At 38.7% G+C, this 27,108-nt stretch overlaps 1 protein-coding gene across 15 annotated transcripts in view; it reads right to left on the bottom strand.

The window, feature by feature from the left end:
* PUM1 (pumilio RNA binding family member 1) overlaps window positions 1-27,108 on the bottom strand; it is a 127,378-nt gene that overhangs the window by 51,928 nt on the left and 48,342 nt on the right. For 8 of the 15 annotated variants that reach the window (XM_060308786.1, XM_060308800.1, XM_060308824.1 and 5 more), the window contains 4 exons: window positions 21,295-21,403; window positions 20,150-20,328; window positions 10,560-10,726; window positions 8,294-8,564 (listed from right to left, as the gene is read on the bottom strand). The exons of 2 other annotated variants lie outside the window; for them this stretch is intronic. In XM_060308786.1, the coding sequence (XP_060164769.1) occupies window positions 8,294-8,564; window positions 10,560-10,726; window positions 20,150-20,328; window positions 21,295-21,403 (726 nt within the window). The remainder of the gene's footprint in view (window positions 1-8,293; window positions 8,565-10,559; window positions 10,727-20,149; window positions 20,329-21,294; window positions 21,404-27,108) is intronic. 5 more of the 15 variants (XM_060308839.1, XM_060308847.1, XM_060308842.1 and 2 more) reach the window with 2 other exon arrangements.

Here is a 27,108-nt window from a genome sequence, read left to right as displayed (position 1 = left end):
GGCTGGTTTCTGTTTCACCTCAAGGACAGTGCCTCTGGAGTGCTCCTACCAACAGCTCCTCCCCCACCCCCCGCAAGACAGGCAGCCAGGAGGCAGGAAACAAGTAAAATAGTGGAAAGCTGTTTAAAAATGTTTTCCAAGGTTGTGAAAATACCTCACAGTTCCACTAAACATCTACTGTCCCTTCAATGGATCTCTGGAATTTTCCTAGCCTAAAACCTTTTGAAATATTTAACATCTCAGACACCGCTCATGCTAGCCTCTTCCCTCTACCCTTCTTGGGCCTGCTGCAAATAAAATAACTCATTTCATTCAACAAACATTTTTTTGAGCACTTATTATTAGCTAGGCACTGCAACATGAAGTTAGGGAAATAAGGATACTAGTGTGTTCAGAATACAACTCTTGAGGTTATCTTGACTTATTAACTGAAAACAGTACTCCAATACCATTCCATTATGACTTATCCTCACTTCACATGCTTTTAACATTTCATGTAACACTATACGTATGTACTGTATCTGTAAATATACATATAAATACACAGTGTGTGAATAAAGTAACCATTCCGCATTACATCAGTCTGTGGTCCTCACTACCATGTTACCACCGAGAGTAGGGACTATTACCTTCAACTAAAAACATATAGTCCCTATAAAAACACCCATATATCCTGCGTTTGAGAGCTGGTTAATACCTCAGTGATTATGGCAAAAAGAGAAGGAATTATTTTGAGTGCATTTTGCAATAAACAATTAACATAAGTAAATTATGCATTGACAACAGGCAGATTTGATTATAGTATAGATTACAGCAATTCTAGCACATTTTCTTTATGTAAATGGTCCAATATTAACTGGAAATACAGGTTATTCAAAACAAAATTGGGTAACTGGCAAGTGATGGATTCTAAAGGATCCTGAAAAACTCATACAAATGCCATCTGCTGGGCAAAGTGCTGAACTCTGTCAACATTTTCATGATTTTCACAGAGTAAGCCAATAATAACTGAGAAACACAATACTGTGAAACTTGGGGAAAATGCTTATTTTAAGGTCAGTATAATGATAAATGTGCCACAATTTATTGCCATTTACTTAGGGAGAATTCATAAGCTATTCAAGAAACTGAATGCAGGGGAAAATATGTCAACTATTTCAAGCTTATCAAGGTTCCTAATAAGAAATCCTGAAGGCATAATTTGGGAACCACACAAGCAAGCTTGTTTAACTCCCTTCTGTGACACTATATGAACTAACAAAAGATACCCTGCATGGTTTATATTCCAGAAGTGATTCCAGGCAGTCAAAAACACCCAACATAGTGACTGGCATACAGCTGGCACCTGATAAGAGACAGCTATTACTACTATTGTTATCAATAATAATTGCTGGCATAAAAACATTGTTGTTGAGTTTTCAGAATCTGGAAGAGTAATATCTAAATATGGAGTTAGCCAATGTCAAAGACTATCCTTTCTCCCCCCAAAATAAAATGTACTGCCAGGCCTGGCTTCTTACCAGTTTAAGGCAATATACATAGTGGAGAGAGGACAACAGCACAGAGTCTGGGGCCAGAAAGCCTGCATTCATGTCTCAGCTCTACCACTGACTGTGTGTGTGAGACACTGGGCAGGAAAACCTCTGTGCTTTACTCTCCTCCTCTCTCTAACAGGGACAATAAAGATTTGTCTAACTCATAAGGTTGTTCTAAGTATTAAAATCAATACACATAAAGCACTTGAAAGTCCTTTATATGTGATATTCTTTATGATGAATGAGGAGAGCACCCACACACACGGACAAAGCCCTTCTGTGGGCCACCTCTTACAGCTCATCACCCAGTACAGCAGCCCAGGATGGGGACAAGGAAAGCAGAAGGCAAGACTCTTCTGAGTCAGTGTTAAAGTCAAAACCCCACTGAGTTCATGAGCACCAGCTGCCGTCAGGTCACAAAAAGGGAAGAAAGAAAAACCTTTTTAGTTTTTGTTGTCGATGAGTATTTTTTAAAACATACTCCTTGCAGAAAAAACTAAGAATGCAGTTGAATACTCCATGCATCAAAAGGCGTTACATTTCTAGTACTAGGTCCAAAGGAAACAGCTAGGAGCTAGAAACCAAAACAAAGATGTTTGCATAGCTGGTAGTATATGATCTGCAGTTAAGTCTGTAAGCTTCATGATGTCTTAATTTTCTTATCTATAAAAATAAATAAATAAATTCTGCCCAAGTAAATTGTAAAAAAAAAATAAACCTATAAAAATATAATAGCTGCCCTACCTCATGGGGCTATTGTCAGAATTCACAGAGAAAAGCCCTTCAAACACTACGAGTATTACATCAATAGTGGGGCTATAAATTTTTAAGAAAAAACTATATCCTGGAGCTAGTCCTCAGTATATGAAATTTGTGAAAGTTTGCTACTGTCTGAAGCTTCTAGATCAAAGTTCATTTTTGACCAGGTTATTTGAACAGCTGCAATAATCAACTAATAATTATAATGATTTTTGGTTTAACAGGTACATACAAACTATGCTGTCAATTTTTTAAAAAACAAAAAATTCATATTTCTTTAGCAGAAGAAGAATTGGATTCCAAAATAAATGATTTATAAATAAGGTGAGGAAAAATATATCCTCCCATCAAATAAGTTAGTCTTTTGAGAAAAATCATATTCTAAAATTTCAGCAAAGTCAAGTAACAATAAAGGCAAGTTTCAACTGACCTAACTGCTAGCTAAAGTCAGCATTTTAACAGTGACTGTACGCATGACACTGACAGAATAATCTTCCTCTTATTTATAAACTGAAAAGAAAGCCAAGAATTTTAAACACCTATATTAAAACTATGCACACACCTGGTCTCATAAGAATGACATTTAAATCACTACCACACTTTAAAAAGCAATGCATGCCAATTTCCTCTCCCATCTGACTAGGGCTTTCAGAGTACTGTCTCTTTGTTTAAAATTCATGCTTAACAGGTTAGAGCTTTAGTACTTCAGTACACAATTTTGTAAAACATGCCACATCATTGGGTTATTTTTATATTAACTGAACCCTAAATAAAGAATATCAACAATTAACCAGATTAACCCACCTGATTACCAATCTTGGCTTTGGTTTCTGTTACATATGATTGTAATATAATGAAACCTAGTAATATTTTTCTAAAGTATACTTAGGTAAATATAGATAACTGCATAGCTATTTATTAAAATAAAGAATATTGCTCAAGCATCAAAACACAAAATGGTATGAACACAGTATATGTGAGCTGTTCACTTTGTTTTCCAGGATTAAAGAGAAGACAATGAGGGGAAAATGAGGAAAGAGGTATCAATGAGCATTTCAAACTACCCTAAATTAAGGGTTCCTAACCCCAGATCTTTGTACCTGGGGCAGATAAAGTTATCCTTATTGTCATGAAATTTAGCATGTCCTTCAATTATTATTGTAGGCAACAAATCACATTAAATTTAGCCACAAATCTGTGATTTAATCACCAACAGAAATCACATATACTTTCATGTTACTTTATGATTGTTAGACATTTCAAAATCTTGCTTATGCTCATTATGACGGCTAGTACAACTACCTCTATCTCATGCATCATATGATAAAGAAGCAAATCTGTTCAATTTGTTGCCAAATTTGCTGTCAAACAAATTTGTTGTCAAATATTGTTATAGCTATTTTTATATAATTGGCTTTCTCTGTAATCCTACTTACACTATACATTTTAAAACAGTATTCTAAGAATTCAGTCTGAGATCTTACCTAACTGCTAAGGGGTTCATGGCACCAAAAAAGGAATCCCTGCTCTAAATACATCTCAGGTTAAGTTTATGGTTAACAGTGGCTAGACAAGTAATTTAACTATCCAAAACCAAAGTATCCCTAAGTACAGTTAGATTGTAATAAATTAAATGAGAATTACCTTTTCTGTATTTTCAGGCTGCTTTATATTATGTGTCTAAATATAAGCTGATATTGTCTTATGAAACCAACTTATTACACCAAATGAAATGAAACAGGACACAAGAAGGAATTATTTATTTTGTCAATTTTCAAACATAAAAGCACAAAGCTACCCTACCAATTATAGCAAATAACTCAAAACTTAAAAAAAAAAAAAATCTTCTGATGCCCGTTTAAGAAAGCCATGATAAAAATGTACAGAAAAACATGTGCCACATGAGACCTTTGGTTCAATCCTCACAATCATTAATATTGTCTGTACTCAGTCGTGGCTCTCAAGGCCTCTGTGACCTGGACTCAATAACCAAATGCATCTATCTCCTTTTTACCTTCTACGTGTATCTTGTACTCTGGTCAACCAATGACCACACCACTGTCATTTCCATCTCCATACCTCTGTTCTCTTAACTGCAGCAATATACGTACATTCCACGTGTCATTCAAGTTAGGTCTATGCAAACTTGGTCCTCATCGAGCCCTCCCCTGGTCTGACAGGATCCTCGACCAAGCAATTTAGCACTTAGTTCCTCAACCATTCCATAATTGTTTCATGTATGATAGTCACTCTATGAACACTAGCTCTGTTCTCTATGGACAAAACCTAAAGTTCCTGGAAGGACACAACAGTCAACAGTTAACTGACTAATATGGGCAAAAGAATGCTACTAAGCTAACACTCAGCACAGAAAAACTAAACCATGATAATTAAGTCATTACTTCTTAAAAATGTCTTGTTAATGACCATAAGGCAGCACAGCAGTCGGTAAGACTCACAACACTATCTATGCAACCCCACAAGTCACTTTTCTTCAACCTCAACTACCAGCTAGGGTGACTGTTTGTTTCTACATTATCTATTGAACACATATATGTTCATTTCTAATTTTAAGCCTTTAGTTTACTATTTCCTCCACTGGAATTTTCATTCTTCTCCTGGTATAAACGTCTTGCAAGGCACAGCTCAAGATCCACCTCTTCCATAAGTCCTTCCTTCCCCAGGTTAAGAGTATGCTCTCCCTAGGACATGGGCATAAATGGTCTCATCACTTGTCATGCAGTATCTCCTTGTACTATTTAAATGACCAGATGAGCCATAATAACTAAACTGAGAGCCATGGGGTTGGGGGAGCCCGTTCCATTCATGAAAGATATGCTTGGCTACAGGTGACAACAAGAAATGCGAACAGAAGGTTATAACCTGCAGTCCACAGATCTGTGATCTCCCTGAAGTTATCCACAAAATAGAGTGTCAAAAGAATTATGTTTTTCTGATGAGAGGACTATGGCTTTTGATCAGACGGCAAGAGGGCTCTGACAGTAAAAAGGTTAAATACTGATTCAGGAGGTAAATTTACTGGATATGATAACAGGTCCAGTTATTTGTCTATGAGGTACACCTACTGGGCTAGACCTAAACGACTCACATATTAGAATAGATGCAAGGCCTCAAAGAGTAGCCTCCAGACCTCTTAGAAGGCTAGTTTCCAATTTTAGTTTTGGGAAGTATATTAAATACGGGGGATGTTCTGAGATAATATAATAGGGGTATGGAAAAGGTTCCCTGGAAATTTGTTCCACTAAAGCAAAGCAGAGGACACAGAGGAATCAAGACCCCAGCTTACCCTCTAAGGAGATTACAATCTAGCAGAGGACATGTAATCATAACACAAAGCAGAACACGATGACTCCTTTTCTTAAGGGAAGCACAAAACACTACAGCGTTCGAAGGAGACAGACATGACAACTTTTTGATTTGGAAATCAAGAAAGGTAACAGCACTGGACCTTGAAGAATGAGAACCATTTTAATTAGTAGAAAGGGGAATAAAACGTTAACGAAAAGCAAAAGGGTAAAAAAGATTAGAAGGATAAAGTATAGGAACAAACACCAATTTACAGTAGAGCAAGGATCCTTCCTTCTTAATTACTACTGGCTTTTATGCTGGAGCCTTTGGGAAGTTAAGAGTCTTGAAGAGTCTTGGGCCAACGGTTCCCAGGCATGCTATTAGGCTGCCAAGTACAAGAATGTGTACAGCCATCTACTCAGAATAGCAAGAATTATGAGCCCATGGGACAAAGTAACAATGATCACATCCTATAATGATGGTGTACCTGTGTAACAATGTCCCTATACTGCAGCAACCAAGACATGCATGGGAAGTCAGAACCCCAAAATAGTTTAACTTGCAAAATAATGACGTTAATGTCCAAAAACTGCTGAAATGGGATACATGGTAAAGGCACCGAAGGTTTTATAAATCTGAGTGGGTGGTGTCTTTGATTTAATTGTGTTAACTATTTGTGGGTATGCAAAAGTACATTTCTGTTCAAGTCCTAATAATTATCCAGGCTCCTCAAAAATTGACAGAATTATTTTGAAACCCAAGATCAATAAATCAAAAGAGAATCCCAGCTCTGATTATGACGTAAAGAACAATTATATGAAAGAGAATCAGATTTTCATTCATAAGAGGTTGGAGACAAACACTTTTTTTTTTTTTTTTTTTGCGGTACGCGGGCCTCTCACTGTTGTGGCCTCTCCCGTTGCAGAGTACAGGCTCCGGATGTGCAGGCTCAGTGGCCATGGCTCACAGGCCCAGCCGCTCTGCGGAACGTGGGATCTTCCCGGACCGGGGCACAAACCCGTGACCCCTGCATCGGCAGGCGGACTCTCAACCACTGCGCCACCAGGGAAGCCCAAACACTTCTTAAATAAACACTTCTTCAGCAACAAGCAAAGAGTTAGATTAGGTTAGATTGGGAATGGAAGCTAAGAACCAAAGCCGACTAGAGTTCTACGGGTTGCTAGGGGAAGTTCAGACCAATGAGACAGAGTAAAAGAAAGAATTCAGATAAAACTTCTTGAGATAACTAGGTTAAAGGAACCTGATTAGAATCAGCCTGCACTTAACATACCTCAATTTAGATAGAGAAATTACCACATTAATGTTCTAAGCTGAACAAGTTGAATTCTACACAGTAACAGTGTGTCCCTATGTTTGCTGATGTGACACAAAATATCTTGAAGTCTATGATCTCCTCAGCGTCTGAAGTAATTTCTCGCTTCACTTAAAAGTGCTGTTTTGAGGATTCATTGTGAGAAAACATTAAAAAGAAGACAAAAAGCACAGGAAGTCAAATTCCTATGGAAAGGTGAGCATAACTACTGGGAACTACGGGGAGAGTAGTGTACACTTTTAGTTCACTTTCTCTCTGGAAAAAGAGTTGGTTAATTAAACCTAATATATCCATCTGATATGAGCACAGATTATGCACATCACATCACCCCTTAAAGGGGTTTGTTTTTGTAAACTTCACATGGTTAACTTTATTATCCAATCATCTATCAATCAAAATTCATTTAAAATCAGCCATTTATGACAACTAAAGGGACAGTATGGTACAACTGATCTACAAAGACCATAAGCCAATTTTCCCCATAGAAAAAAATTATAGATATGTAATTTCTAAACTTCAAAATGAGATTTTAACCTTTCAAACCTAGAAGTTTATATTTATATTCCAAAATTAAGGAGCATCAGAATTCATGGCCCATAAAACTGCTTGTAGCCACAAAGGAGAACCTGTGGTACGTAACATATCAGGAGGCTACCTACCCCCGTTTTATAATTCAGACAGCTAATTTTCCTTTAAAAAAAATTAAACGAAAGAATCAGTAAACCCTAGAGTTAGTCATACCATGCCTTCAAAACCAGAAGGCACACATACAATATATTCCAAAGACTTATGAATAATAAAAGAAAAGCCAGGTCATTTCACTGCAGATTTTATGTCGCATGATTTGCGTTTTTCCCCTAATTACACTCTAACTCTTTTGAAAGGTACCAGGTATGTCTGTTACCTGCAGTAACTCACTTAATTAAAAGACAGGACTAATAAGACATCTGGCACTGGACTCCTGACAGTGGCAGACAACAGAGTTTACTATTTTAAAAACAAAAACCAACAGCAGTACAATCACATTAATCTTCAGTGAATTAATTTAACATTCAAGAGGATTGTGTTACAAGAGGTAACACCACCACATCCCCTCCCCAGGCCCTGAAGAAAGAGAGGAGCCAAAGGAAGTACACAGAGCAGGGTGGTCTCTTGCCAATAAACCTCAACATGGGAATAAGCTTCTGGAGGGGAAGATGCAGAGGCTTTGTAATCCACATCACTGTTGGGTTAATAAGGACTGGCTATCGAAGGCCTAAAATAATGCCACCCTCCTCCCATTACCCGATTCTCAGTTACTTGAATAATGTGCTGGCTGCAGGGAGAGCAGAGAGAGTGACAGAGACACACACAGTACCTGTTGTTGAGAATTGTAGTCAAAAAGTCCCACAGTTGCTGCTGCTGAGTCCACAGGTACCTGCGTGCCTGAATAATCAAACTGAAGAGGCTCCATGCCCACATGTTCCATGGGGTCCAAGGGGACACTCTGGGACTCCATGTTGGAGAAATCCTCCACAGGCTTGGCACCATTGGTGCTGGTCAGCTGGGCTAAACCCTCAGAACCATTCTGGTTTGGACCCAGAAGATCCACTTCATTAGCAGAGTTCTGGCAATTACCAGGGGTACGGCTAAACAGAGAAAGTAAAGGGCATTAAACCTTATTTTGAGTGGGGAGGGACACTACAGCAACCTAAGTTTAAGGACAACGTGCTCGACACAGCTCATTACCAATAGTATTTAAAACTATTTCTACAAAATGACTGGAGACCCTTCTGGTGCTTATATGTTCTATCCTATAAAATGACTCTTCTATTGCTTGCCTCTCCACCACAACCCACCCCTTAAATTTACATTAACTGCTATTAATTTACAATCCCTTTAACCAAGGGGCCCAGATTTGAGGAACACTGGATGAACTGGGGAAAAAATCACTGCCTGTGGCATCCATGAAAACAGAGATCCCAAAATACAGGTAGTAAAGTATGCCCCCCAAAAGCAACATCTACTCTTTAAACAGAGTCAATGGACAAAGTAGTTTCCAAGGGGAAATTCCACATCTGAGAATAATTCTATTTCAAAAAAATATTTTTTAATAGGTGAAAATTTTGTGTGTGTATTTCCTGGGTACCACTGGCCACTGATAAAACTGTCTCCCCTTTTCCCCTTCTAAGAAACCAGAAGCAGACCATTACAAAATAATACAAAATAAATTCATATCTAGGATAAGCCCCTGCTAAGGAGACAACTCTAAGAATTAAAAGTAATATGAGGATGTAATTTATCATCCAAACCAGGACACTCCTAAGAGCAAAAAAAAGGGCAGTGTTAAGAAATATCCTGGGACACAGGTATAAACAAATACTGTCCTGGGTAATTCAGGACACATGATCACCCTATGTAAAATGATTACAGGACTATATTATTCCAATTCAGACTAATACAGAATAATATTATATTCTAGTCAGGGAGTATAGCCTGTGACTACATTCTAAGCCTAAAAGAAATCTTATCGCTGGTACAAATGAAAGCTCTTGTCGTGTTCCTTGACAGACACACAAACCCCACCACTACCACCTGTCCCGGAGTCAAATACCATAAAACAATGCCACAGGCTGCTTGAGACTCAGGATGGAGAGGCTACCCAAACTCATCCGAAAGACCTTAGATAAATGTTTATTTCTCTGTGTCTCAAATTTCTTCCAAAGACTGTAATTCTTTACACTCACAAGATACAAAAGTTAGGTTAGGAAGACTAAACAATTGAACGCTGTTCTACAATGACCCGAAATATATTTTAATTTGACTCTGTAGATTATTAGGATAAGGGGTGGGTGGGCGGGTGGGTGTGGGTGTAGGTACACACACATTAGTTTTAGACTACAATTACATTACTAAAAATTAAATTCTCTTAACTATACATGAGTGACTAAGGATTTTTAAATTTTAAAAAATCATATACCATCACTAAAGTTTAGCTACATAAATGAAGAATAAACACAGTATCGTTTTATTACTGTGCATATTAAAATTATAGGGTAAAACCTGCAAATCAATTACGACCAGAGATGGAAGGAGAGGCCTCCATGGAAGGGATATGATTAAGAACAAGTCACTTGAGCTGCATCTCTGGTTCTTCAAAATGAAGAAAATGATACCTAACCTGCCTACCTCAAAGGGAGCTTATGAGTCTCAAGTAAAAGAATGCTTAAGTTCTCAACTGTTTTTCCTTCCACTCTAACATGCCAGAGCCATATGACACACTTCCATTAGTAACCAAGATTTCTCCCAAGACAGTGATTTGGGAGAAATCCCCAGGCACCCATCCAAGGTGATTTTGATATTTGAGAATCACTGAAATGATCTTTTTGAAATCATCCTGCAAATTACAGAGCTCTATACAAATGGGAAGTCTATTGTTTTGGCAAAACATCAGGCATGGACAAATCTTAGAAAGTTCCATCTTACCAGTTAATTTACAATCTTTGTGGTATGGCCTACACTAGACCCAATAATTTAAAAGGACACATAGGGAGGGAAAAAGAAAACTAAAATCAAAATAAAACTGAATGAAAACAAAAACCCATAACCCCCATTCAAAAATCAGAAGTGTAAAACATACAAACCTAAAATCTTTGACGTCTGCGTCAATCCCATTCTGCACTGGTAAACCATTGGTCTTGTCCATCACATCACCCTCCTCCTTCAAATCTCCTAGCTTATCTCCATCAAACGTACCCTTGTTCTTCTTTTCACCTTTGTCGTTTTCATCACTGTCTGCATCCCTTGGGCCCTGTTTAAAAAATAGCTTCAGCTTCACTAATCATCATCAACTAACAATAGTGGGCTACCACTGTGGACACCAGACTACACTAGATGCTAATTAGAACAGGAGAGTGTCCATGACCTTTCAAGACATTACAATCTAATTAACAGACAACACAGAGGCAGGAACACTGCAGAAAGTCTTGCCAAATGGGGGAGACAGACATACATTTATGTTACAGAGATTGGGACAGTCTTATCATGCCCAGTGTCCCACCACCCCATTTTTTTCCTTTCTGCCCAAAGCCCAACCACAACTTTATATCTCTTGGTTCTACTTCTGTGCTCTCAAATCTAACTCTATAGAGTAGCTCAACTCCTAATAAGCCCCAGGAATGGCAGCTAATAGTATAGTTGGAATGTACTAAGCCTACAAAATGAATTTCCTACTTCCACTGCCGATGTAAACTCCTCCCTTACTTCTGAATATTGAGCTAAGTGTGGTCTAACATCATTCCAATTCGATTACTCTATACACTTCATCTTGGGATATATGCCCTGCTAATTTGCACCACCACCACCCCAGTTCCACCCAATATCTCATGGTTTACTAAAACTATAATTCACCAAACATCCTACACTTGATTTTTTTAATCCTTCAAAACATGTTAAATATAACTATAAAATTCTTTCACAAAGAGTACTCTAAGAAGTGCTTACCAGTTGCCTTCCACTGCCTGTCCCATACCAGGGACTACATGAGAGCGTGTTAAGCTGAATCATTAATGCAACAGAATTTATCTCTGAAGTGCTTCAAACTACAAAGATTAAAAGACTGGACCTAAAAGAACTGATGTGGTGCCAAGCATACTGATGTCCTGTTTTTTAAGGAAATTAAGTCTGTCTCCTCTTACCAATATTCTAAGTTAAGACATGGACATTTAAAGCAAATATGTCTTGATTTCCAGAAGGAAAAGAAGGTTTGGTATAGTGACTTGACATGGTACAGAAAGCTTTGCAAAACCTTATCCAAGGGTTAAGTAATTTTGCTTTTGTAGAGCTAGAGAGAGGTAATCTTGCTTGTCCCCATCACTGACTTCTGGTTTAAGGAAGAAACAAATAGACCTGGACCAAAAGAAAGTTCCTGGTGAAAGGGAAGATCCAGTCAGAAGATGATGAGAACTACTGCACAGCACTTCCAGTCACCACAACCAAATTTCATTTGGGGGTGGGGGGTGGGGAATCACAAATGGAAGCTAAAGCAGCAGACACTCAGTTATGAATGGGTAGGTAGGCCTGCAAATGCAAAATAAAAAGATGCTCTCAAAGTAGTTCTTAGCCATCTCTGGCCCAGAAAGACCAGACTCGGGGACCTTGACGATCTTAGACCTTTCAACTACCAGTTCAAAGCCCATTTTGCTTTCAAAATCATTCTCTGTTCAAATGTGACACAGAAAAAGAAAGATTTCATGGCCAGTATGAATAAAGGAACATATACCAGAAGGGAATTAGAAAGGATATAGTTTTATAAAACTTAGTTTTATGTAGCAGCAAGATGGTAAACTATAGTTTTGGCAGCAAATGAGACATAACTTCTACATCTTCAAAGTATTATACTGTTATTGGTTCAAAAGGAGTAAATGACAGCCAATTAAGCATGACATTGAGATCCCAAACCAGATATGGGAATATGACAGGATTCTAAAGAAAGAAAGAGCTTTCAAAATGTCCAGAGATAAAAGCTCCCTCCTCCTACAAAGGTAAAACTGACAGAAGCTATGTACTCATTTTTATATCCCCAATACTGAATACTGTGCTGGGCAGAAGTTCAAAAAATATGACAAAGAAAACTGAAATGACCAAAAAATCCTGCAAAACTGAACTGATATGGATCCTCCCATTATCTTTATCATCAGGTAAGAGTCCAGGAGGTGGTGATAAACAACTGTACCTGAATTAGACACCACTAATGTCAATAATAAAAAAAGTATTAGAAGGATCATCCCATCCTACCAACACACTTAAGTAATCTCCCACAAATCTACAAATCAAGTCACTGGCTCAGGAGGAGCAGTTCAGCTCCAATTTCTCATAAGGAGTTCAAAAGGTCTACAGGCAGGGCTTCCCTGGTGGCGCAGTGGTTGAGAGTCTGCCTGCCGATGCAGGGGACACGGGTTCGTGCCCCGGTCCGGGAGGATCCCACATGCTGCGGAGCGGCTGGGCCCGTGAGCCATGGCCGTTGAGCCTGCGTGTCCAGAGCCTGTGCTCCGCAACGGGAGAGGTCACAACAGTGAGAGGCCCACGTACCACAAAAAAAAAAAAAAAAAAAAAAAGGTCTACAGGCAAAAATGGGAAGGAAATTTGATAAAGCAGCAATAGCAAGTTTCACCAACAAGCAAGAAATCTGGGTCCAGAAGAGACTCACTCACCAAATCAATGTTCTTCATGATCTTTCCCCAGTGACCCTTCACAAGGGCTTGCTGAGAAGCTGCTTCCCTTCTGTAACAGCCAACGGCTCTGGCCTGAACACTTAGTCACTCATACTTACATTCTCAATTTTACTACCAAGGGCAGATTTTCAAAGATATCCCTGGGATGGGTTGGTTTTTGCCAATGTTATACAGTCCACTTATATAAAATATAGCTACCTGGTTTTCTACTCTGACTAGGCTAGTAATGCCTCAGCAGAACAGTAGGTTCCTCCTATTTGACGGTGAGGGACCCAAGGAAGGCTTCCATACTTGATCTGGATGGGTTACAGTGGGTGTTTCCATTTGATAGAAATTCATGAAGATAAACGTTTATGACTTGTACACGTTTCTGTACATGGTTTTAACAAGTTTTAACAAGTTCAGTAAATCAACAAAAGCCCTAAATTAAAATAGTTGACATGAAGTCTGATTTCTGAATGACACCAAGAACACAAGTAGGAAGCTATTCTGTCAAAAGTCTGTTATTAAAAGAGAATACAGAATACAGGGTTCAGGATCATAAAAATGGTCTCTTAGAAATCTGGGGACCCTAGAGAGAGAAGAATAAGGGTATAAATGGGCTGGTATGTTTTATGGGATTTTAAAGTTTTTTTAATGTGTAAGATAAAGTATTCCTTTAGGAAAATACTAACCCAGATTGCATAGAACCTATACTCTATCTCAACTGCTAACATTTACTGGACTTTGGACAGGTCATTAAACCTGAGTCTTAGTTTCCTTTTCTATAAAACAGGGATCATTTTGTTTAAAACAGAGTAGTTGTAAACATCAATGAAATGATGCATATGCAAAAGTTTATTATAAAGTATAAACCATTTTATACAAATATGATACTAGTAAAAACTATGCACTGGGATAATATTTCTTATATAATATTATCTGTGATTTTAAGATTAAAAATCTTCAATGCTCCCAATTAAGTGGTTTAACTCAAAGAAAAGGGTAGAGCCCATCTGGCCCTCCCAGAGACACTGTCATTTTCACAATGCAGAGTGGCTCTATTGTTAGTGTTGAACATCACAATCTTTTTAAAACTTTGCAAGTGTCTGGGCTTTCTCCCAGAGATTCTGATTTAACTGGTCTGTAGAAGCTCCCACAAATGTTTTTAAAAGTTTCTCTTCCAATAAGCACTCACAATTGAGAACCACTACAATTAAGTCCAAATAAGTATCCTAAAGGCAAGGGGTATGTTTTGCTTTTTTGTCACATATTACCTAGCACATATTAATATTAAAAAAGTCTATTGAATAAATGAAATAAAAAACAAAGAAGGATTAATAGCATCCTTTTGTTGTAGGCTCCCTTTAGATAAATTACGATCCAAAACTGTAACCCAAATTCAGGCCTCAGAGAGTGCTCAAAATGCAAAGAGGCCAAGCCCAATCAAACTCTCTAGAGTAGGGCCAAGGAGGGTTCTTGAGATCAGATCCCAGATCTACACAGAGATGGAACAATATGTTCTGTTGCTAGATATCAAAGAACCGAGAGAAGAGCAGACAGAAAGAAGAACCAGGTACAGCGCGGATCACAGTCCACCCAGCCATGGCTCAGCTTCCTCAAAAGCCTCACATAACAGGGGGAATATTTCAGGGAATACCTATTTTCTGAATGAAGTCAGAGAAATGAGAACTTAATTTTTCCTGTGCAGAGATCCCACCACAAAGCTCCACATGGCAGAAGTCACATTCAATGAGATTAGTAATTTTCTTCCCTTTTTTTCTAAAACAGTATTTTTGTGTATTTGCTTGACACTCAAGTCCTAAAGCCATAACATTAACTAAAATATTGGTTTCTCCTGCGTACACTTCTCAGTTTTTCACAAAATGCCCCCAAAACACCAAAATGTCAATTTTCTTTGAAGTTCAGCAGCTCAGTAGCTCCACTAGTAAAAAATTTCAAATATTAAAAAAAAATGAGTAAAAGTTTGAAATTACTAGTCATGTGAATTACTTTTAAATTAACATATTAAATATAATCGTATTGTGAGAAACGAATAAACAAACCAAAGTAGCATATACCTTAGTAAAAAGCAATATAGCTAAGAACTGAAATTAGAACAAAGTTTGAATTCAGGTCCCACCACTTCCCTTCTAACCCTCATTTTCCTCATCTATAAATTCATAGGGACAACATCAGCCTCAAAAGGTTGTTGTTTCAGGTATTAAATAAGGCAATTCATGAATGTGCAATTCCTTTTAAAAGATTATTTTAAATATTTTGTCTAATTTTCACATTTTTCCCACTGCTTTTCTCAGACACACCCACCTTCACCTTCACTCCCCCTAAAGCTTCAAATTTGCTGGATAGCTTATGTTTTCCCCCCTGGAAAGACTATGGCTTTAATTATTAAACCCTCTGTCCCATTGACTTTTCTAAAATATCTGTACAGAATCAAGCCACCACCAATTATTACATTTCATCAAATCTGAGACACCATCAATTTATAAGACATACCATCATTTTATGTGTTGCTAAAAAGGAAACACTGGCAATTAAACTATATCATTTAACGCATCCCAATTTCAAAATGAACAAAAGTGGGGAGGTGTGCGCTTTAGAAACAGTGGAACGTGGAATATACCAGCCATTGTGTATATGATCATCCAATTCCTGGTATGCAAAAAGGTAAGAAGAGTGTTCCCCTCTGCTGTGGTACCCACCATATCCAGGAGGAAAAAGAGACGAAAACCAAAAAAGGTTTTCTGAAAGTTGTGCTTTTTTAACTTTTTATTTAGTCAGTGTCTAAAAGCTTCACATCGCAAAGCAGAGCACACAGATTTCTTGTTCAAAGGAAGCTCAAATCTGAAGGGGCTCCAACCTGAGATAAAAGTTTCTGAATTTGATCTGTAATCTTCCAAGAAAATTATAGAGCAGTATTTAATCTAACTTTAATTTTATACAAATCACCTGTGGGTCTTGTCAAAATGCAGACTTTGATTCAATAAAGTCTGGAGTAGAATCTGAGAGTCTGCATTTCTAATAAGCTCCCAGGTGCTGATAATTTTACTGGCCCAAGGACTTTGTGGAGCAAGATTTTATAAGGCTTACAAAGCATTTTCATATATATTACATAGCCATATGAATTAGACTTTGTGCAAATGAGGAAATTAAGGTCCAGTTGAGACTCAAACCCCTGCATTACACTCCACAAAGTTTTTAAACAAAAATCAATTAAAGTGGCACTGGCTGCCTGAAACAAATGCAGTGGAGGCTAGAAAAGCAAGTCATCAATTTTGTGACCTAAGTGAATTGCCATGAGTGTGCGAGCATCCTCTAGGTCAGAAAGCAGCCAGTCTCTACAAATAAGCAGAAAGGTCTTCCCAAGATATTTTTTTCTAAAAGTCTTTCTTCTGCAAATTTAGGGTGGCCTTGACCCTAACTGAAATTTACAGTGGTCTTCTCATTTACCTAGGAACCATAAACCAGAAAGGTAGAAATGACGATCCACTTTTCTGACTGGCTAGGCTTCAATCTATGTGATGATCAGCTGGTATTTCAAAAGACCAATAGCAGGGTCCTTGGATGGGTAATTTCACCCAGTGGCCTCAAAATATAGTAGTTACATATGATTGTGTAACCACCCAGAACCATGCTTTGTTTTGTTTTGGGGTGTTTGGGGGGATGGGTAAGGGGACCTGTCTTTTTCCACGAATCAGTAAAATAAAGGATATAAAAAGGAAATAAATTAAAAGACTTGACTCTGACTTAACTGGTAGTCTGAGTTTTCCCATTATTCTGAAAACTGCTACCCTGAAGTTTCTGATTCATACTCAGAATACGATCAAAACTTTACAGTGGGTGCTGAGAACAAAACATTGCTGTCAGATTCTTTTCAACAGCCTGCAAGTACTCTTATCTCAGAAGCCAAAACAACTAAGCTGAGTCCATTTGTACACTCAAAATGAACTTACGAAAGGCTCAGGAAAGCTAGACAAAGAGTTAAATACCTTCATTCAAGCTTTAACCGTAAAACAACCTTATTGAAAATGGAAAACCACTGCAAATGAGTAATTACTTTAGTTCTAAACCCCTTTAACTGAGAAGTTAATCAGAGTCTGGCTTATCTGTTGTCAGTATCTGAGAATAGCCCCTTAGTACTTGATTTGAAGTCTACATTCATTATGCCATCAGCGATGATGTTTTTTTAGCTCTCAGTGGATTAAAATGCGGCTTCTCCAGGGCTTATTGGAGGTAATGTTGATACAGCCACCCCAAAAAGAAAAACATCTGAATGCTCTGATCCATAAACCATCAATTACTACTCTTTAGAACAATTATCTACAAGCAGCAGATATTCTGTCTTCCTTGGCCTCTGAACTCAGCACTCTGAATGACAAACTATATTAAAAAAAAAAAAAAAAAAAAGGCCCACCTCTTCCCATAACATCAGCAGGATACAACCAAAAAGCTCATAAAGCAGTTCATTGATCCTCAGTTCTCCATCCACCAAAAGTTTACACGTGCCAATATGATGGACTGACGTCACTAATCAGTCTTCCTGTATCACCATTTAGGTGCAACTCAAGTCAAAATACAGCATAATAGGATACTATTTCATTACCCCCGACCTTCCTTCTGAAAAGTTGGAACACAGATTTGGAGAATTTTCATTTATCGTTATGCAAACCTCAGCAGCTCAGTAATGCAGATGCTTTTTAGAGAGTTCAATTTTCTGACCTCTATCCTGAGTTCCTCTATCCTGAGTTCTTCCAACTTCCTCTGGTGACAATACTAAAAATCACCAATCTCTCAAGACAATTAAGGATAGAAGCCACCTTTACAAAATCAAATAAGATACTGAATACAAATGATACAGCCTCGTTACAGATTAATGAAATAATTGTTTAAAAAGACAGAAACAGGAAAAAAAATAATAAGTCAGCCCCAGTGTTTTACCTTTCTCCTAATTCTAATTATTTTTCTTCTTCCTACAAACTTCACAGTAACCCAGGCACATGCCTGGGTGGCTAATGCCCAAGACTTAGAAGCTGCTCACACATTATAGAGAATTCATGGCAAGAGTCATACAGGTTCCAGTTCACCACAGTAATGACTTACCTATGCATGACACTAACTTTTCTCCTACAGTAAATAAATAAAAGTTATAGGCAGAAGTTGGAAGGCAGCACTTCCTCTGAGGAATCTGCACTCTTGAGATGAGGGAAGTGTGAGGTAAGAAAAAGAGGTGAGCTGGGGATAAGCTGAAAGAAGAGAAGTAGTAACACCATCCTTCCCATGAGACAACAGGCAAATGATCATTTTGCCTGATCCCATTCCTCACATCCAAAGGGTAGATCTTGTTCTTCCCAAGTAGCCTCCTGGGAAGGTTCAAATACAAGAAGTCTTTTCCAATCTGAGCTACAAGCCACTAAACCTGACCTATGCCGCTGCAGGGTCAAAAGACCCAGAAGTAATCAGGTCAGCTTTGGAACAGCTACAATGCAAGACTCAGACAAAAGCCCCAGTTTAGTCCCTTGATCTTCCTGAAGGTAATTATACAAATGAACGATCCTGTTCTGGCTAAATTCCTCAAACCAAATTTCTAGCTGTGGAGCTGGGAGAAATCCAAACCAGCCTCTTAAATAAGTTCATTTCGCACCCCCCACCTCCCATTTTTTTGGTGGAATCAAAAGCTCCGGCCACGTGTCAAATGTCAACGTCAGCTGAAGCATCCATCATCTTTGACGTGCCTAGAATAAAGCTAACTCCATGGGAATTCTGGTTACCTTGGATGCCACCTGTTATCTTCCCGCCAAGCAAGTCAACAATCATTCATTTCATGTCCACTAACGTATTAAAGAATTGAATTTGACACTTGAGAAAGCTGCACCAAAAATGTACTACTGTGACTCTAGAGAAGTTTCAAGTGGAACTGGGAAAATAGGACCAAGCCTCTGATACCTAGCAACAAATGTCTAACAGTAAAAACACTGACAACAAATGCTATCAAGATAAAAGAATGTAAGATAGTTGTAAAGGCAAAGTTATTATTATGATTTGGGGGAAAGAAGGTCTCTTAAAATGATTGCCAACCAGTAGTATTAGCCCAGAAAGACTTCAGGGAGAAAGTGCTTTGAAAAGGTACAAAACAAGTTGAGTCGGGAGAAAAGGAAGGAAGAAAGATTCAGGGTGCCTTTCATGGCCTTCCTAGCTGTGACTTGGAATATAAAACCAGTCACAGAAAACAAAATGAGGAAGACTCAAACAGAAATACATCTTAAGACTTCTAGATCTAGAAAGTCAATGGTATAAGAAAGAACTAGTTTTGAGAAAGGCTATCAAAGATGCTTGAGGAAGACTGCTTTAAGACTTCAAAAGGGAAGAGGCTGTAGACAGAGAAGCTGCTCTAGCTACAATTTAGCATCAGAGACGTCAATGGTGATGAATCTGAAAAAAACTGAAATACAGAATTAACAGAACTTCGAATTTCCTGATAGCCTGGGTAGGAGAAGCAAAGCTACTCAAAGAGGGCCAAAGATCATTCCATAGTTAAAGCCTAGCTAGCAAAAACAAGAATGACCCAACATATCTGATCCATTTTAAGGATCCTAGGGTATTGGCAAATCACTCTCTCAGATCTATTCCCTACTGACACCTGCCTTCAGCTTTGTGTTAATTCCTTCTCTTTTTATTTTTGTTTGTTTGTTTTAAACTAAAAATGGTGTTTTCTGGTAGGCCAATGAACTGCGATCTAGATTTAAGTCCTTACCTCACATTACTATCAATGAGTCCCAAAAAAAATCATTTCTCTATTTTTAAAAAGTTTAGTTTACATCTCCTGCTGTGTTCACTGAAATCTAATTGCAATAAAAGCGTTTTTTAAAACCCTGCACTTAGTGCTGTGAGTATCTAAGGAAACTAAACAGGCATGTTTTGCTTTAGGGGAAAGGGGAAAGAGAGAGAGAGAGAGAGAGAGAGAGAGAGAGAGAGATAGGAACAAGTTCCTCAAGCCAACTTACAAATCCTCCTTTTCTTAGACAGGAATCGCCCGGGGATGAGCTCAACACATACTCCACCATGCTAACGCCTAGTCCCCCACTCTCCGACCGTGGGGACAGTACAGAATTGACCTCACTGTTCACATGGAAACTCTGACCAGGTCTTCTCTGCACCATGATTGGCTGGGAAACTGAATGATCTACAAAAAAGATACACAAGCATGATACAGTGCAGCCAGAGGCTCAAACAAATTATGAGTGATGTCTCATGGATAAACCAATGACTGGGAATCAGGAAACCTGCCATGGTCAGTTGAGCCAAAACCTCCTATTGTGTTTTCCCTAAGTATAATATACTACATAAGCTAAGGAAACGGAACACACCCCTCATATATCCAGGATAGCAGAGCAATACAGCAGTTCACATAACTGGTTTATCTAGCTAAGTGGATAAATTAATGTTTACCCCTTTCAAGTAGCAGAATTTCTTTTTAATATATTTTATTGGTAATGTTACTGAAACAAAATGTGATCTTACTACCCTTTTTAAAACAACATAATTTGATCTTTTCTGATGACCACTGTCATCTGAGGTTCCATTCTTATATTGCTATAACACAGCACATCAGCTTTTGAATTTTCTGTCTCCTTCCTCCCTATCAACTGTCATTTCTTTCTGCTGTCGGTATGTCTGCCTCTACAAGTCCTCCCCATCCCTTTCTTCAGGGGTAGTCAGTCAGAAGAGTGTCCATACCCAGTGACTTATTTGGCCCAAACCACATTTATAGATAGATCACCCCATACACAGTACACAGGGGCAAAGGGAGGAGAAAGAAACATGAACTTCAAATGGCAGGCATGGATTTTCTAATTCCAAGTATGCTGACAGCAGTACAGAACAAGAAGTTGTAGCTGAAATTACGGTCATTTCAAATAAGACCATTCCCCTGTGGCTAGCACTTCAGTAAAATATTGAAGACCTGATTTTGTGTTAATTATGTTTTAATAAATTACATCATATAAGCTCCCTCATGGCAATTATACCACAGGACAGGACATTGCTTGACATGCTTGTCACTGATGTAAAATTCACAACTTGCCAATTGCTGAGGAAAGGAGCTCTAAGACAGGCATAAATCACAGTACAGATGCTAGATCTAGATTACCTGATGTTCCCCAGGCACTGTCTCGCCATTGATCACCCAGGAATATTCCTTTTGGTCCATCTTTGCTGGATTCATCTGTTTCCCAAAACTTTTTACCTGGCAAGAGCTGCTGCAAATTAAAAATAATAGATGCTTTTAAAGAATTCATAAAGGATGAAAGTACAGCAGTCAACACTTTCTTTTAGACAAGGGTACTGAAGATGCTCACGTGCCCTGAAGGTCTTTAATCACAGTGTTCTGACTCCACAGATTGTGGTCAGAGCACTACTATATGTTTGGTAAAAGTCACAAAGAGGCCTAATGCAAGGGGGGCTACAGATCAACCCATCACAATAGAGGCTCAGCTTAAATACCTAGAATTATTCACTTAATCTATGCCAAGATTTTTAAGGGGGGGGAGAATTCATACTAGACCTAACAGCTAACTGCTAAGAAGATTCTTACTGAAAAAGAAAGTACCTACAACTACTAAAAGGCTACTTCTGCCTACATGTATACTAAGGGGCCCTACAAAGTTACTCAAGCTGTGGCATGAACTCAGACCCCAGCTATGGAACACTAGAGGCAAAATTCACCTCCTTCATACACAGAGATTCTGTTTAACTAAAATACTTTCAACATCACAAAGAAAAAACTAAAACAAACCAAAAACAAAAAAACTTCCCAACCACAACTTTAACCTGTTCCAAGATTTTGGAAAGACAGAGCAGCTATTCCCCCATTACTGGAAGGGAAATAAAAATCTCCTCACCTCAGTTAATCTTAAGAATACTTAGTAATGCCATTAAAGTGACTTCACAAAACATTCCACACCTCACAAAAATGCAGGCATCACTAGCCTTAAATTAGCTTCAACCAAAGAAATGCAAACTACCCTTTCAAGCAAAACACAGTACAGTTTTGCACAAGATCAAAGTATTAGTGACCTGTTACAAAGTAAATTTCCACTAGAATCCCATCATTCTTCCTTCTGGTTATCAGCTTCACTCACTAAAATGTCCCTCTTATTTCTTCTAATTATGTTTTCACTTCAGCTGCTACTAGTCAAACAAGAAACTCAGAAGTCTGAGATAGTACACTGCTTTTGAGCATAAAAGAATGCTTTTGAGCATAAAAGAGCTGAATTTCTCAGAGAAACAGAATAAAAAACCAGAAAGTACAAAACATTTGCTCTCTCCTTGACAATAAAGGTTTACCTTTTCTATTTATAACCCATAACCCAATGATAATGAAGAAACATCTCAACTTTGCCCTCACTAAAACGAATCTCAGCTTTCCAACCTAAATTCTGGGTTTTCGACATCAATTTATTCTAGCTCTATAAAACTATCTGGTAGACACGGGTTACTACCTGGAGCAAAGCAGTTTCCCTTGTACTTTTTTCCCCTACCTTGTTATCTTCTAGTCCAAGAAGGTCATGACAAAAGACACATTTTGGTCTGACACTTAATTGCACAGATGCATTGGTTTACTTGAAGATGAGCAGTTACAGCAGTCAATTCCTAATGTGCCTCTAGGGTTCATTATCTGAGAGAAGCAAGGACACAGCTGGTCTGTTAACTTGAGGGGGAGGGGGAAGGGGTGGGAGGGAGAGCCCAGACCATAGCTAGGCAGTGGAGTCAGGAAGCCCTGGACTAGACAACTCTGATGTGTCATAGGACAAACTGCAGGACTGCCCTGGGCCTCAACCTCTTTGCATTGATGAAGGAAGTAATTTTCAGGTTGCTGTGATGATTAGAGATGTTGCTGATGCGGGCCTAACACAATGCCCACCACGCAGGAGGTTCTCAATAAATGTATTCAGTGGCATTACACCAAGGCAAAACAGCTGTAAACCACAGATGGGACCCTGAAAATTAATGTGTACTAACGCACAACTCTAGAATTCTTGCCTTTGAACTTATTTTTCTCCTCTTAATCTCAAAAATGCCCTCCTATAAGATTACAAATAGAATTTCTTTCCCTATTGGTTGTACCCTTTCCAACTAACATTCCAATTTTTCTCTTGTATTTTGTAGGGAGTGTAAGCAAACAGGAGTCTGCATCAACTTCTCCTCTGTGTACCAGAAGAAAGAATGTCAGCACAAGGGACTCCTCACTTGCTGGTTAACTTTAGTCTCCATATATTGGAAAGAGAGCAAAGATGATCAAATATATTCATTATGGTGCTCATCCCTCTCAACACAAATTTGGAAATCTTTATTCAAAACTCAAGCTTCTCTAAGCCACCAGCCTCCATGTGCAAATATAGTCTGTCCACAATTTGTCAAATTGCTTAGTGAAAGCAGCAGCCCTTGAACTCAAAGCTTCAAAAATGACTTCTAAGATCTTGTCATCTTTCCTCATAGCTTGCCAGGTTGTCGCAACATGCAAAGCCAGCAAAAGCAGGTCCATATATAAGCAAGGCTGTTTCCAGGCCAAATTCTCCCATAAGGAAACAATAATACAACAAACATGTAGAAAGGTACTAAAAAGTGGAGACTGTACTTCAAAGTAGTAATAGATGCAACAAATCTCAAAGGAATACAGTCATCCCTCAGTATCCATGCGGGGCTGGTTCCAGGAGCCTCCTTGGATACCAAAATCCTCAGACACTCAAGTCCCTTATATAAAATGACGTAGTACAATGCATACAGTACACACTGAAAAATTCAAGACCCTAGTCACATACCAAGAGGAAATGGTGTCTTCCACTATTAACAGTATGTATAAACATAAATCCTAAATAGATGCTAGGAGCAGCCCCCAAAGTAGTAAAACCCCATATGCTTTGGCAAAGTAACCAAGATCAATTAACTATTATTAATGAAAACAGCAGGGACTGAAAAGGCAAGTCTGTACGAGATAAAGAAAAAGGAAGTGGTAGAAGAAGGTGATAGCAAGCCAATTCTGGGAGGAATAAAAACAGAACCTATGGTTTGCAAGAGTGCTCTGCAGATGAAGAAAAGTAAACTACTGTATCAAGGTACCTGGGCAAGGACAGAAGCAAACTTAGCAAAGCTCCTCAGCGTCTCTGGACCTTCCACAGCATTTCTCTTTCCTCCAAAACATACCCTTCTCCACTCTTCAGCTGTGTGGCAAGCAGCACCTGAAACAACTCCTAATGTCTGTACCTCTTGGTACTCAGTCCCTTGTGTAATTCCCCCTCTTATCCTATCTGTGGGCTGAACCTACTGACTTGCTCCTAAGGAGTAAGAGAGGGCAAAAGTGAGGGGGTGGCGCTTTCGAGACTGTCTTTAAAATACTGACTTCCATCTTGCCTCTACTCCTCTCTCACCCTCTCACCTTCTCACTTTAACGAAGCTAGCTGCTATACTGTGAGCTGCCCAATAGAGAGGCCCATATGGCAAGGAACCAAGAGAGGTCACTGGACATCAATTCCTTAGGAACTGAGGCCCTCAGTCTAGCAACCCACAAGAAACTTAATCCTGATATCAACCACATGAGTAAGCTTGGAAGCAGCCCCTTCCCCAGTTGGACTTTGAGATGACTGCAAACCCAGCTGAAATCCTGACTGCAGCTTGTGAGGGACCCTGAAATAAAGAATCTTGCAAAGTCATGACTGGGTCCCTGACCTACAGAAACTGTGAGGCTTAAACAACATGTTGTCTTAAGCCACTAAATTTTAGGGTAATTTGGAACATAGCAATAGATAACTAATACAGCTGCGAATATACGGAAGCGTTTTCTTTTATTGAAAACATCTTTAAGAGTCTGTTTTCAAGAAGCACTTCTTGTTCCATTTCTAATATCTAAAATCAAAGTGCTTTTTTTGAATTTGGAAAAAATTACATCCATTCCATTTCATGTTTTCCCCTATTTTGTCTTATAGCCCTTCTGTATTTAAAAAAAAAAAAAGATTGGCTTTTTAAATTCGGCAAAATTAAACGGACTTAGACTTGTTAAGCTTACTGAGAATTAGTAGCAATCACATAGTCAAGAGTCATCTAAAATAAAGACATTCGAATCTGATCATATTAAAAGGAGCTATAATCTACTGAATATAAAACAAAGTGATGATGAGTATCCAATTGTTATTTCAAATTCAGATTCAACTCCTCTAAAGGTAATATCATCCACAGCACTGGCTAAAACATCCTGGTTCACCAACCCACATCAGGAGTTGCCAAACCTTCACTTAAGCCACACCTAAATTCAATCATCAAACATTCAAATGCAACTAGTGTATGAAAAGACAGTTACTGCTTACCCCATCAAGAACTTGGAAATATTGTTCTTTGACAGGACAACAAAGAACAGATCACAGAAGAGGTTTACAAAATTCAATTTAAAGAAATATTAGGCAATTAGAGGATTAAAAGATTTCACAATTCTAAAGGAAGATAAGGGAATTAGAAATTGGTCCAACAAAAGAAAAGGAGACCCAGGGAGTCAGATGTAGGCAGTATCAACCAATATGCATGTTTAGGGAGAGGACATATGATGCACAAACAAGGCTGTCCTTATAAAAGCAATTAATGCATCAGGCTAGATAGTAGCTTGGGTACAGCAGCCACTAAAAACATCCAAGTAACTTCCCTGGCTCAGACTGCTTACCAAGCAAACTTAAGAGAACTTTGCTTCCTCCTATAGCCAAACATGCTGATCACTGAACACAATTATCCTGTCCACTTGAGAGTTGTTGTTTCTCCTTATAAATTAGTAAATTGCATTTTAGTTTTCATACATTAATCTCTTGTGGTTCTAGTCAGTATAGGTCAGTTCTATAATCCAATCACCTCTAAATTAGTAAATCCCTTTCAAGACCTACAAACTGAGAACCAGGGCTTGGGAGGTCCTACCATCCGACACAGCAATACAACAGACCTTGTACTCTTCCATGTACTGTCCCATTAAATGGGATTCCTAAGTGCCTCTCCAGTAGTATCTGCTCTCCGGTCTTTAGGAGAAAAACACATACACTACTTATCCCAGCTTGAACCACAGGAAAAGACTTAAGGAGGGTAAAGAAATCAGTAAGCTTATTCATGAGGCTTCTGGAGAACAAAGTAGAAATCAAGCACTGGTTTATGAGCAATGTTAGCCGCTTGGGAAACCTCTAAATTGTGTTTGGAAACACCTTTTTTTTTAAATCATCTAACAGAAAAGACAATACACAAAGCCACACTTGCACAATCGACCACCACATTAACCCCTACCAAGAGTCCTTTAAACAGAGGTGGAGACAATAAACTGAAAGGCTGAGAACATCAAAAACCTCTAGGCTTCTTATTTTAAGTAATATAGTGGTAAAACATACACAACTACTCTGAAATCACTTTAAAAAACAAACAACAACAAAAAACTGGTTTCAGGGGGCTTCCCTGGTGGCGCAGTGGTTGAGAGTCCGCCTGCCGATGCAGGAGACACGGGTTTGTGCCCCGGTCCAGGAAGATCCCACATGCCGCGAAGCGGCTGGGCCCGTGAGCCATGGCCGCTGAGCCTGCGCGTCCAGAGCCTGTGCTCCACAACAGGAGAGGCCACAACAGTGAGAGGCCCGCGTACCGCAAAAAAAAAAAAAACTGGTTTCAAATCCCAACTCATCTAGGCCTCAGTTTTCTCACCTATAAAATGAACTGTTATGAATATTAAATAATATAGTGGGTAAAGGAGTAGTACAATGCTGGACTCACAGTAATCACTCAAAGAATTAGCTGCTAATATTATTTAATAACAAAATAGTAACCAACAGACTTCACACTACTAATGGCATAGCCAATGAAATGCTGTGTACTCAGCTAGCAGATGTGAGCGCAACATCACCCAGCCCACTTCAGTGAAAATCTATAAAATTAGGAGCCCTAACAAAACACT

This window comes from Globicephala melas, chromosome 1 (assembly GCF_963455315.2).
Source record: "Globicephala melas chromosome 1, mGloMel1.2, whole genome shotgun sequence".
Lineage (NCBI taxonomy): Eukaryota > Metazoa > Chordata > Mammalia > Artiodactyla > Delphinidae > Globicephala > Globicephala melas.
The sequence above is the reverse complement of the archived record's forward strand: the minus strand, read 5'-3'. Positions and strand labels throughout refer to the sequence as shown.